Raw genomic sequence first — 14,270 nt, forward strand, 5'->3', positions numbered from 1 at the left:
TGAGACATCTACGACCCCCCATCAGTGAAGGGTACCCTGCTAGTGGGAAATAATTACGATATCTATGACATTGGGTCAATCTCAAATGCATTCAAATATAACCACAACTCTCCTCGTTATATTGCTGAGTTGAACTTATTGCAACTATATCTAATTCATGGTGACCTTCACAGACTGAACGAGGGGTGTTATTACCTCGCCACTGAAGGTGGACTGGGGTTATGTTTTCACCTCTGTCTGTTTGTCTGTCTGTCTGTTTTTCTGTCTGTGAACACGATATCTTAACACGTTGTGACTGGATTCTGAAAAAAATTGGTGGAGAGGTTAGGTGTGAGACAAGGACGAAATGATTCGATTTTGGTGAAGATCTGGATCCGGATCCAAGAATTTTAAAAGTGATTCTTCACCATTGAGAGATGAGGCTAAATTAACATCTCAAAACGTTATCTCAGGTGTTGGTATCGATATCTCAGTCTTGGTATCTTGGTATCGATATCTCAAAAGGTTATGGATGGATTTGGACGAAACTTGGTGGACTGGTTGGGTGTGTGACAAGGACGAATCAATTTGATCTTGGTTAATATCGGATCTGGATCCGGGTATGAGAATTTTTTTAAACTCTTAAGTGATTCTTCACCATTAAGTGATAGAGCCAAAAACGATACGTATTGTTGTAAAAACCAGAGTTACAACATTGTCTCAGATCGTGAGTTTAATTCTGAATTGATCTCTAGCAATACCTGTAAGAAAACCAACAAGCAACATATCAATATTCAGCATTCATAGGAACCAGTAATGGATTTGCAACTAGCACAAGCAAGCCTGGAACGAAGGAGTAATACGCACCATCTTAGTATGCACAACATTACACACGATAAATGTCACAGGAATGATCGTAGCGCTGTCTGTCTGAGTTCTTATAACTGCCACACAGTGGACAGAGGCCGCATAACACCTGGGTTCAACTTAGGCACAATTTCATTACACGTATCATGATATTTCAAAAAGTTGTGGATGACATATGACAAATGTTGGTGGGTGAGTTGTGTAGGTGACAAGAACAAGCCGATTCAATTTTAGTTCAGATGTGGCGCCAGATCCGGCCTATCATTGGGATACAAAACGTAAACTGTTCAGCCTGGTGGAGATATGCGCTCTACCGAATGACGTTCTAGTTGTTTCTGAGTGAAGGATCACTTATTTTAACATATTTCACCTTGTGAGAAAAATGGTCATTTATAAGTTGAGTATCTAAAAAATAATTTACAAGCTGTTCATTTTTTGGAAGCCTGGTGTTGGCTTAGCGGTTAGGGTGCCGGCTTGGGATCCTAGGATCTTGGGTTCGAATCCCGGTCGATCGCTGAATTAACACCAGGGCGGTTGACTCAGCCTGTCATCCTTCCGAGGTCGGCAAATTGAGTACCAGTTCACTGGTAATTCCCTGTGTGTCGCAAGAGGTGACTAACAGGGTTGGCGGCAAGAAGGGCATCCGGCCATAAAACATTGCTTCAAAAAGGGGACCACGGTGCCCGAAAAAGGCCAACCCCTGCTCTCTGGGGGAAAATGGCCTCTAAAGGTGGTTCTGTTCATTGCTTGCACTGACTAATCTCCGATCAACGTATCTGTGTAATTTGGTGCTGTTCTCTCACTTGCCTGTGTGAGTTTGAGGAATCATTCAATTTAAGGTATAATGAATCCAGTTATCATCCTAAATTTTTATTGTTTGTCATCGCTGTGCTTCTGCCTCTCCATACCAACCACATTACTTACCTCCCTAGTGGTGGAAGGGGTGAGCGTGGTGAATGTGGAGAGCAGTGGCCGATGCAGAGTTGTGATTACCTCCGCCATCGAGGGTGGATGGAGGTTATGTTTTCACCCCTGTCTGTTTGTCTGTCTGTCTGTTTGTCTGTCCGTCTGTCTGTCCGTTTGTGAACGAGATATCTCAAAAAGTTGTGGATGGATTCAGACGAAATTTGGTGGACAGGTTGGGTGTCTGACAAGGACTAATCGATTCGATTTTGGTGGAGATCTGAATATCGATTCGGATAAGAGTATTATTTAATTTTAAGTGATTCTTCACCATTGGGAAATAGGGCTAAAAACGATATATAGCAGAATATCTCAAAACGTTATGCATGGATTTGGATTAAACTTGGATGAGTTGGGTAAATGACAAGGAATAATTGGTTCAACTTTGGTAAAGATCTAGATCCGGATCCGACTCGTAGAATGTATTAAGTGATTCTTCACCATTGGAAGATAGGGCCAAAACCGACATACAGAAGGATATCTCAAAAGGTTATGGACGAGTTATGACTTAAACCTTGGGGAATGAGTTGGCTGGGTGACGAGAACAAGCCGATTAGATTTTGGTTCAGGTCCGAATCCAGATCCGGCCTATCAGTGGGATAGAGAACAAAATGTTCAGCCTGGCGGAGGTTTGCGCTCTCGCCGTTCCAGTTTTATCATGTTCTACATCACAAACCTCCATCCACCCTCCCAACCCCCGTGCACACTGGAGTTGCTGTATTCTTTTTTCTCAATGCACAATGATCGTTTCACTGCTGTATATTACTTTCTGTTTTCTTATCTCCTGTCATGTCTACTCTATTTGCTTGTTCTTTATATACTGAATATTTACTCTCTTATGCCATTGTAATGGGGTTCCCTCTTTAACCTCGTTATGGTTTTCCATTTTATTGTTGTGGCAGTTTTGTTGTGCATTCCAATTTGACTACTGCGATTTGAGTGTTATGATAATTTGCTTAATTTTATCATTCTCAATACAAGCTTTTCCGTGAGCATGTTTATATTGATTTCTCTCTATATAAAGTCCCGTGGGACTAGGGATTAGCCATATGTCTCATGTTCTACTCTCTTTCTTCTTTTCTCTTCTCCATCTCTCTCCTCTTCCTTTCTCTTCTCCATCTCTCTCCTCTTCTTTTCTCTTCTCCATCTCTCTCCTCTTCTTTTCTCTTCTCCCTCTCTCTCCTCTTCTTTTCTCTTCTCCATCTCCCTCTCTCTCCTCTTCCTTTCTCTTCTCCCTCTCTCTCCTCTTCTTTTCTCTTCTTCATCTCTCTCTCTCTCCTCTTCCTTTCTCTTCTTCATCTCCCTCTCTCTCCTATTCCTTTCTCTTCTCCATCTCCCTCTCTCTCCTCTTCTTTTCTCTTCTCCATCTCTCTCCTCTTCTTTTCTCTTCTCCATCTCCCTCTTTCTCCTCTTCTTTTCTCTTCTCCATCTCCCTCCTCTTCTTTTCTCTTCTCCATCTCCCTCCTCTTCTTTTCTCTTCTCCATCTCACTCTCTCTCCTCTTCTTTTCTTTTCTCTTCTCAATCTCCCTCTCTCTCCTCTTCTTTTCTCTTCTCCATCTCACTCTCTCTCCTCTTCTTTTCTTTTCTCTTCTCAATCTCCCTATCTCTCCTCTTCTTTTCTCTTCTCTTCTCCATCTCTCTCTCTCCTCTTCTTTTCTCTTCTCCATCTCCCTCCTCTTCTTTTCTCTTCTCCATCTCTCTCCTCTTCTTTTCTCTTCTCCATCTCCCTCCTCTTCTTTTCTCTTCTCCATCTCACTCTCTCTCCTCTTCTTTTCTTTTCTCTTCTCAATCTCCCTCTCTCCTCTTCTTTTCTCTTCTCCATCTCACTCTCTCTCCTCTTCTTTTCTTTTCTCTTCTCAATCTCCCTCTCTCTCCTCTTCTTTTCTCTTCTCTTCTCCATCTCTCTCTGTCCTCTTCTTTTCTCTTCTCCATCTCTCTCCTCTTCTTTTCTCTTCTCCATCTCCCTCTTTCTCCTCTTCTTTTCTCTTCTCCATCTCCCTCCTCTTCTTTTCTCTTCTCCATCTCACTCTCTCCTCTTCTTTTCTTTTCTCTTTTCAATCTCCCTCTCTCTCCTCTTCTTTTCTCTTCTCCATCTCTCTCCTCTTCCTTTCTCTTCTCCATCTCTCTCCTCTTCTTTTCTCTTCTCCATCTCTCTCCTCTTCTTTTCTCTTCTCCATCTCTCTCCTCTTCTTTTCTCTTCTCCATCTCCCTCTCTCTCCTCTTCCTTTCTCTTCTCCCTCTCTCTCCTCTTCTTTTCTCTTCTCCCTCTCTCTCCTCTTCCTTTCTCTTCTTCATCTCCCTCTCTCTCCTATTCCTTTCTCTTCTCCATCTCCCTCTCTCTCCTCTTCTTTTCTCTTCTCCATCTCTCTCTCTCTCTCCTCTTCTTTTCTCTTCTCCATCTCTCTCTCTCCTCTTCTTTTCTGTTCTCCATCTCTCTCCTCTTCTTTTCTCTTCTCCATCTCCCTCTCTCTCCTCTTCTTTTCTCTTCTCCATCTCCCTCCTCTTCTTTTCTCTTCTCTTCTCCATCTCTCTCTCTCCTCTTCTTTTCTCTTCTCCATCTCCCCCTCTCTCTTCTTTTCTCTTCTCCATCTCCCTCTTTCTCCTCTTCTTTTCTCTTCTCCATCTCCCTCCTCTTCTTTTCTCTTCTCCATCTCACTCTCTGTCCTCTTCTTTTCTTTTCTCTTCTCAATCTCCATCTCTCTCCTCTTCTTTTCTCTTCTCAACCTCCCTCTCTCTCCTCTTCTTTTCTCTTCTCCATCTCCCTCTCTCTCCTCTTATTTTCTTTTCTCCATCTCCCTCTCTCTCCTCCTCTTTTCTCTTCTCAACTCCCTCTCTCTCCTCTTCTTTTCTCTTCTCCATCTCCCTCTCTCTCCTCTTCTTTTCTCTTCTCCATCTCCCTCTTTCTCCTCTTCTTTTCTCTTCTCCATCTCCCTCCTCCTCTTTTCTCTTCTCCATCTCCCTCCTCTTCTTTTCTCTTCTCCATCTCACTCTCTGTCCTCTTCTTTTCTTTTCTCTTCTCAATCTCCATCTCTCTCCTCTTCTTTTCTCTTCTCAACCTCCCTCTCTCTCCTCTTCTTTTCTCTTCTCCATCTCTCTCCTCTTCTTTTCTCTTCTCTATACCTCTCTCTCGTCTTATTTTCTCTTCTCTATCTCTCTCTCCTCTTCTATTCTCTTCTCCATCTCCCCCTCTCTCTCCTCTTCTTTTCTCCATCGCCCTCCTCTTCTTTCCTTTTCTCTTTTCCATCTCTCTCTCTCTTTTCTTTTGTGTGTGTGTGTGTGTGTGTGTGTGTGTGTGTGTGTGTGTGTGTGTGTGTGTGTGTGTGTGTGTGTGTGTGTGTGTGTGTGTCGCCGGCTGTCGGTGCGTTGGGTGCGGTGTCATGGCGTCTGCTCGTGTTTTGTCATCGTTGCTCCGTGCTCGTGATTTGTATCTTTATCCTCCCCTTACCTCTTCTCACCCTTGTGCCGTCTTTTGTGTATCCACCCTTCCACGTTATCATCATCATCCCTCCCCCCCTCTTGAGAGTGAGAGAGCACACGTCGTGAAACCGGTAAAGGTTCCCCCTTAGGGCGGTTCCCTCTTCGGTTTTTTCGCTTCGTGTTACAAATCATAATGCTTCTTTCCGTTTCTTTTTTCGTAAATATTTTTATTTTTCGTTTGTTTACTGGAGCTTTTTGGCTTCATTAACCCTTTATACATTTATCCTTTGTTTAAACGTGCAAACGATGGCGGATAGCTCTCGTTACACGTCTCTTGAAGGTTGAAGCGCTAACCCGGAAGCATGGGTTAGTTTGCTCACCTCCGTCGGGAATCGATGTCGAGGCCATTATCCTTGCGGTCGGAGAGATAATCGGTTTGGATAATGTAAAAGCGGCTTCTCGCATGAATAAACGCGTGGTAATCTTTGTTTCCACAGTGCCCATGGTTGCTCAAATAGTCGAGCACGGGCTATTCTTTGCTCCCGACGTGTTTGTTCAGGTATGTCCACTCGACACGCCGGCAGTTCGGATTTCTCTCTCTAACGCTCCTCCGTTCCGAACAAAGACCTGGTTACTGAACTAAACAAACTTGGTTCTGTCGTCTCTTCAGTTACTACGGTTCCTGTACGAGGGAAAAAATAACCGTTTAAAACACGTCATGTCCTTTCGTCGTTTTGTTTATATGATTTTCCCTCTTTAAATGCGGTATTGCCCTTCAAGGTCGAAGGTCACACTTATCGGGTCTTTGTCTCCACAGAGTCTCCAGTTTGTTTTGAGTGTGGTCAATATGGTCATTTAAAAGACTCGTGCCCGAAAAAGTCCACAGATAGAGTCACTAGCCTGAATGGTGATGAACAGCAGGGCTATACTGAGATCGTTGTCGATGATGTAAACAATATGGATGGTGCTGATGCAGACCCCATTGTAGACAAACAGAGAACCAGGAAAAGAACCCTCCCACCTTCTAGCGACCTCAACGAGCCTGATAATAAGGTCTTGGCCGGTCCTCTAACCTTCGCTCAAGTGGTTAGTGAAGGTTATGGTGGAGCGTGACCTCCTCCTCAGCAGTTGCCTCCAGTTGAGGTAATCCCTCAGCCTCCTCTGCCTTCAGAATACTCTGAGGGTAATGTGATAAATGCTGAAAATGTATGTGTTGGCCAGACAGCACCTGAGTCTCTCCGGTGTGCTGAGGGTAAACCTCCATGTGAGGTTGAGCCTCCATGTGTGTCCCCTGCTGAAGCTTGCGTTGATTGTGCCACCCCTCCCTCTGTGGGGAGTGGTGAGTGTGAAGGAACTAGTGATCCGTCTGTGATCGAATCCTCCATTGAGGCAACTGTGCCTTGTCAAGCTCATGGGCAGCAGGGTGATAGTGCTGAAGTCTCAGGTTGTCGCATTGATGAGCCCGTTGCTTCAGCAATGGACTCTCAATGCAATGATTGTGACTGATGGGAGTTCTTCCGTTGCCTCACTGAGTGATGGTGAGGCCGACTTCTCATCGGAGCATGTCTCTGGAGACTCTGTCCCTCCTGCTGAAATCGTGGATTTCCTACAAAAAACTTACCATAAAAAGCACGTGAAAATTTCTGATTTCTTCGTTGACACTCACGCCTTCATTAGTGGGGCTCAGGAAGTTGTACAACAATCTGCGGCCCTTCATATTTCTGATCAATCACTGAAAAGACTGAAGAGGTACCTTGTCACAGCACGGAAAGAATTAAACCTGTAATGGCTGTGTTGCTGCCTATGTTTTTATGAACATAGCAAGCTTGAACATTAATGGTGGGCGCAGTCAGCTGCGTAGGTCCCAAACTGTGCAATTAGCCAGGAGGGAAAAGATTGATGTACTTTTATTGCAAGAAACTCGTGCCACTGCAGATTGCATGGCTGATTGGCAGCAACAGCTGATTGGCACTTGGTTTTTTAGTAATACAGATTCTGTGAGTGCGGTATTGCTTTTTTTGTCAGTTCACGTTTGTCTGTCTCCCCCGCCCCCCATCTTTAAGGAAATCGTACCAGGCTATCTAGCCTCTGTAGAGTTTGAATACAATCAGCAACGATTTATGTTTGTTAACGTCTATGCTCCAAGCGATAGTACAGATAGAGGAACTTTTTTTAATCAGTCCTTTAATTTCCTGAGACACCTCTCTTCTGATACGTTGTTGTGCTTAGGGGGTGACTTTAACTGCACTTTAAACCCAACTTTAGATAGGAACAGTGCAGAGCCACATCCAGCTTCAAGCAGGCCTCTTTCCAATATAATTTCGCGGCATGACCTCAACGATGTATGGCAGCAACAACACCTAAACCTGCAGCAATTTAGCTGGTGTCGGGTTTTACTAAATCATCTTTCACTTGCTCGTCTTGATAAATTTTATATTCCTAACTCTGCTGTCAATCTTGTGACATATACGGCTATTGTCCCTTCTGGTTTCTCTGATCATTCTTTGGTAAAACGGTGTTTTCTTTTCCTCGTTTCAAACGCCGCACCTTGTATTGGTCTTTTAACACCTCACTTCTGAGCGATCCTTTCTTTAAATCATCCTTTGTGGTTTTTTGGGACAAGGTTGTGTATTTCCAACATCGTTTCCTAAATCTCTGTCAGTGGTGGGACTCTGCTAAAGCGCAGATCCGTGTTTTCTGTCAGAAATACAACAACAATTGCTCTCAAAGTAAACAATTATGTATTGATGCCTTGAAACAAGAAATTCTACGATTGCAGGAAGGTGCTGAGGTCCTCAGTGATGAAAGACGGTGTCAACTCCTCTTTGAAAAACAAACTCTGCTTAAGGAATTAATTCAAGAAAATGGTATTGGTGCCTTAGTCAGGCTGAGAGTGAATAGTTTACTGTCTTCAGACACATGTTGTAAAGATTTCTTTAAGTTTGAGAAGACGACCAAGGCGAGCCAGCAAATGCTTAGTCTTCGGGCTAGTGATGGGCATATTCTTAGTGATAATACGGAGATTGTTCATTTTGTTCGGTCTTACTTTGAGAGTGTGTTTTCCTTTAAGCCTAATGATGTGCCTGCAATGCAGAATATTACGACCAATTTACCGTAGATAGATGAGCATCAGCGGCAGGTCTTGGATGAGAACATTACTCTCGGTGAACTTAAAACTGCGCTAGATGACCTTGCTGATCATAAGGCTCCTGGTTTTGATGGGTTACCAGCTGAATTTTATAAAACCTTTTGGGACATGCTTGGTCCTGCTTTTAACTCAGTGTTTTTATACAGTCTGCGTGAGGGATTGTTACCCCTTAATTGTCGACGTGCAGTTGTTTGCCTTATCCCTAAGAAAAACGACCTGCAATTGATACAAAACTGGCACCCAATTTCTCTTCTCTGCACAGATTACAAAATTTTTGCCAAAGCGCTAGCTAACCGTGTAAAGACTGTTTTAAGCACAGTTATACATCAGGATCAATCGTACTGTGTTATGCACAGATCTATGCACGATAACATTTTTTTGGTGCGAGACCTGTGGGATGTGTGTGCATTTCAACAACAACATACCGGTCTCTTTTTTATTGACCAAGAAAAGGCTTTTGACTCTGTTAATCATGAGTATTTGTTTCACATTTTAAAGCAATTCGGTTTTGGGGCATCTTTTATTTCTTATGTATCCTTATTGTATAATCACATTTTTAGCTTGATCAAAATCAATGATGGTCTCTGTTCCCCTTTGCGGATTGGGAGGGGAATTCGGCAAGGTTGTCCCTTATCTGGAATCTTGTACTCTCTCTACATTGAGCCCCTTTTGATTCGTTTACGATCTTCTCTTATGGGATTTTCAGTGACTCCATCAGAAAATCCCGTTATCATTTCGGCCTATGCTGATGATGTATGTGTTGCTGTCCGCAGCAGTAATGACATTGCTCTGCTATTTGAGTGTGTACAGGTCTACTCTCAAGCATGTACAACGCAAATTAATTGGTCGAAATGCAAAGCAGTTTGGGTCGGCGGTACGCCACCTTCTGCCCTTCCAATTCTCCCTATGAATTTGACATGGGGAAAAGAAGGTGTGAAATACATCGGTGTTTATCTTGGAACCCCAGGTTTTGTCAAAAGGAATTGGGATGGTTTGCTCCACAAAATTAGCAATAAATTAAACAGATGGAGAGGAATTTTGTCGACCTTGTCTTTCCGAGGTCATGCCCTGGTCATTAACAACCTGGTGGCCCCTCTCTTATGGCATAAAATGATTGCCTTGCAGCCACCTGCAACGTTGGTGTCGTCAATCCAAAAATGTTTACTTGACTTCTTTTGGGATGGCGAACGCTGGCTAAAGCCAGAGACTATTTGCCTTCCACTGGCAGAAGGGGGTCATGGGCTTGTGGACATTCTTTGTCGGGTGATGGCCTTCCAAGTCTCTACAGCTCGTCGTTTTATATTTCTGGAGGCTTTGCCCTGGAAATCCTACTGCAAACTGTATATTAAAACAAGCCGGCATGCTAGGCTACAATTGTGAACTCTTTTTCATGGAGCTGCAACATGTCGATGCTTCGCTGCTCCCTGACTTTTACCAAGATGTCTTGCACGTCTGGCGGTCCATTTCAGTAACTCGGCAAATGGGGACGTACAACAGTGAAAGGTTCCTCCGGGAACCCCTTTTCTACAATGCCCTCTTTCCTGCTATTCCTCACTCACATGCTTTTGTGCAACGTTTTTTGAGTGCTGGCGTGAAAACGGCTCGGGACCTTCGTGACTGTAACAGGAACAGTTGGTTCTCCGCAGGACTTCTTCAAGTAAGAACTGGCATCAGATCTTTGAGGAGCGTAGCCAAGGTCCTACAGGAAATCCTGTGTGTTTTTAGGCACTTGGGCCTGAGCTCAACCGCCAACATTGGTGACCACCATACACCACCACAGATCTGTGCTAGCTCTAGCCTGCCGGCTGATAGCGCCACAACATCTGTCTTGTTATCCTCATCCCCACTTTCCAGCAAGGATAAAAAGAGACTGTATCGTTTGTGTATTTCAGTCCGGTTTCCCTCGTTACAGCCGGTTTCTTTTGGGGCTCGATGGAAAGAGAAACTGCCTTCTGGGTCTCCCTCCCATCCGCAATGGTCTGCAATGTATGTTTCACCGATTGTTAAAAGGACTGGTGATATTGCTTGGAGACTCGCCCATATGGTGTTGCCCTCCAATGTTTTATTACATCGTTTTAATGAGGATAATTCCGTGGAATGCCCTTTTTGTATGATTTCTGAAGACCTTTTCCATGCTTATGTAGATTGTGCAAGACTCTCTCCCTTCTTTGGTTTTTTATCAACTTTTTTGAATCGTGTGAACTTTTCTTTTTCTACAAGTGTTTTTATTTTTGGAATACCACTTAGTTACAAAAAACGCTCTGAGACTGCTCTTGTTAATTTCTTAATTTCTATTGGAAAATTAGCAATCTACAAAACAAGAAAAGCAAAGCTCCTGGCAAATGCTGATATTTTATGTGATGTGGTAATTGTGTTTAAGGCTCTGGTCATGGCAAGGTTACGCTTGGAATTTTCTTTTTGCCAAATGAAAGATGATTTGCAAACCTTTGTGGAAAAATGGTGTGCAAAGGGTGGGTTTTGTAAACTTGATAACTGTTTGTTAAGTTTTTATTTTAGTGTTGGGTGTTTTTATTGTTGTTGTTTGGCTGCACATGTTTGGAATTGTGGTGACTTTATTATTTGCATGACTTGTGTGGTTTTCTTACCTTTATAATAAAAGAGCTTCAAAAGTCAGTCTCTCTCGCTCTCTCTCAATTGCTCATACCCTCACTCGCTCAGACTGTCACTCACAAGTACACTTATTACCAGACCCATGACCAAGCTGTCCACCTCGGGCAGCCAATTATCTGGGTAGTGAGGCAACCTTTCATCCGTGGTCATGTTCCGGGTCTGCTGAGAACCTCACAAAGCAGGCTTCATTGCATGACTGTAGGCGTAGTCATGGCAGGAATTTGTACTTTGTGCAGGGTCCTGTAGTAAACTCACCTACTCTTCGTCGAAAACAATGTGGGATCTTTAATGTCCACAAGCTAATGGTAACAGATGAGTTCTCTGCTTAACGTCCATTTTGAGGGACAGTGCACTCATTGATATAACATTCTGCCTGTGAATCTAAGATGATAGATAGTTAATAGGCCGAGAATCAAATCCAAACTAGATAATTCAAATGGTCAAATCAACAGATCTTTTATTGAGGTATGATGACCACCATGGGAAGGAAGGAGAAGCTGACGTTTCAGGCGTTAACCCTTCATCGGAGTAAAGGAACGTCCCCCAAAAGGACAGCACACACTATGCATCACCTGGCTTGCGCATAACCTGGCCTACAAAGTGCCAGGGTGACCATTTATAGTCAGGTGGAGAATCAAACCCAGACTAGACAGGTTATACTACCTCTAATCAATCCTGCCAGATCATTTACTAATGTTCTATGGATTAAAAAACAATTGTGAATCGAGACTCGATCCTTGAGATTCGGTTCAAAGTCTCGGAATTGCAGAGGGCAGAGAGGGCTGCAGAAGTAATATTGGACCAGTTAGAAAAGAGTTATCATCGAGTTTTATTGTGATAATGTTTCTTTATGTTGCTTTTTATTTCTATTGCTCCTTTATATCTGTTACTATATGTTTGTGTTGCCATCTTTTCCTATTTATCTTGTTTATTTTGACAAGTATTTGTCATTCATTCGTTTTTCAGGAGCATTCAGACCTTTATTCTCAATTGTACACCAACTTGTTTTTCTGTGTTGAAAATCAGACATGATAAAGATGCAGGGCCCAAGCCGTAAGCCTTCAGTTTCGAGAAGTCTGCGGCACCTCTTCCAATCGACAAGCAAGTTTGTGAAGAATTTGAAAAGGTTGCCACGACAATTCACCTGATCTTAGACTCTTGAATTTTGAATGAACTCTTTTTTTTTTTTCTGAATGATGTGTAATACCCAAACACCATCCATGTTACAGGGCCCTCTACCTGGCGACTGTGTTCTACCAAGGTGACAGCATTCTTGTCACGCATGAAGAGCAGATTCCTGTCGTAGAGATTGATGACTCATTCTCAACATCACTCATGCAAGACTTCCTTTGGTTTTGCAAGGTCTCTATTTTCCATAGATGTGATTGTATTATAACCTTATTTAATTCATATTATCTCTATCGTTTTTGTATTTTACAATTGCACTTTAATTCCGATGCTACCTTAAGCAGTTTTACTCACCGTTATTTAATATCTATTCCTGTTGTCCAACAGCTGTCGTGCATGTGGAGTGAGGCTCGTGAGGTCCGCCAGGCAACGGCATTGCCCTTTTCCGCCTCCTCTGCCTTACAAGCACGACAAAAGCTTCTTCTTGCTGTCTCACACATGCAGGTCAGACCGGAATGTTCTTTTCAGGAATCGTCAGACCGGTATAATTTGCAAGTACAAAGTCCTTGACATCATGCGAGTTGGTAGCCTGGTGTTGGCTTAACAGTTAGGGTGCTGGCTTGGGATCCTAGATTCCGGTTAATCATTGAATTTTAACACCAGGGGGGTTGGCTCAGCCTGTCATCCTTATGAGGTCGGCGGCAAATTGAGTACCAGCTCAATGGTAATTGGGGCACTGTTAGGGTTAGGCAGCACTGCATCAGCAGCACAAACGCACTTCCAGAAAAATGATGCAACCAGCAGCCACAGGCTGCATATGAAACCAGAACGGCACTCTAGAACGACAGGGAGCATACCTCCGCCTGGTTGGCCATATCACTCAATGGTCAAGAATCATTGAAAAAATTAAAAATATTCTCATATCCGAATCCATATTCAGATCTTCACCAAAATCTAATCATTTCGTCATTGTGACATACGCTACATGTCTGCAAAATTTCGTCCGAATCCGTCCACAACTTTTTGAGATATTTTGTTCACAAACAAACAAACGGACAGACAAACAGACAGGGGTGAAAACATAACCTACATCCACCTTTGGTGGCGGAGGTAACAACAACAACAACAACAACAACATCTGTAGTTGAAAACTTAAAGCACAATTTCATGACTCATACACTGTTAGGGGTCATGCAGCATTGCAGGCAATATATCACATGTTTTGAGTCCAACACGAGGGAAAATATCAATGATCAATGGGAATGCCTTCAGAAAATATTTTTTGAGACTGTAGCTATAACACTCTATTGTTTGGAGAAAAATGCCATACCGACTGGTTTGACGAAGATTATGAGCAAATCCTTTCAATATCTGAGCGGAGGTGAAAAGTGCATGAAGTTCTAAAATCCCACAGAACCAGAAGTCATGAAGAATTCTATCTATCCATGAAATCAAAGCTCCAGGAAAAAAAACTACACGAGATGAAAGATGCATGGTGGAACAAAATGACCAAGCGACATATTAAAATGATCTGAACTAAACTTAAAGCTTCTTCGCTGCATCCAAGCAGATATATGGCCCATGAAGATCCCTTGTGGGATCCCCAATCACAATCTCACAGCAGTGAAAAATCATTCCAAACTAAATAAATAAATAAATTCCCACAGAAAAAGTCAGATATTGGCTGGATGGAAGGAGTGAACTCTGAAGTGTTAAACGATCCATCAACAGCTATTGACTCAGTACTTGATGCCATTGAGCAACTGCCAGTCATGGATGAGTTCGCCTCTCCGCTAACAATGGAAGAACTTGTGACTGCTATTAAGTCAACCAAGAATGGAAAAGCTCCTGGCTTTACTGGAATACCAGCAGCAATCTATCATTATGGGACTTACGGCGGTGAAACCCTATGGAAACAGTACCTATAATTTGATGTAACCTGTTGGGAGGCTGGTTTCCACAACAATTCAAGGATGCCCGTATACTTTCCAACTACATAAAGAAACCTACATAAATATAAAAGGGGGTATATGGAAAGTGAAAAAGGGAATTGCCGTTGGGACGTTGTGCTTTCTGTTACAGCCAAGATCCTAGCAAAAATCCTCCTTATGGGCTGGCAAAAAGTGGCTGAAAATA

General features: G+C 43.0%; 1 protein-coding gene across 1 annotated transcript in view; it reads left to right on the forward strand.

The window, feature by feature from the left end:
* Nucleotides 1-14,270, forward strand: part of ANKFN1 (ankyrin repeat and fibronectin type III domain containing 1) — a 214,022-nt gene that overhangs the window by 102,238 nt on the left and 97,514 nt on the right. The window contains exons 9-11 of the mRNA XM_068126490.2: nt 12,033-12,132; nt 12,236-12,368; nt 12,522-12,638. Coding sequence (XP_067982591.2) covers nt 12,033-12,132; nt 12,236-12,368; nt 12,522-12,638 — 350 coding nt within the window. The remainder of the gene's footprint in view (nt 1-12,032; nt 12,133-12,235; nt 12,369-12,521; nt 12,639-14,270) is intronic.

Source organism: Myxine glutinosa, chromosome 10 (assembly GCF_964187855.1).
Source record: "Myxine glutinosa chromosome 10, kmMyxGlut1.1, whole genome shotgun sequence".
NCBI classification, from domain to species: domain Eukaryota; kingdom Metazoa; phylum Chordata; class Myxini; order Myxiniformes; family Myxinidae; genus Myxine; species Myxine glutinosa.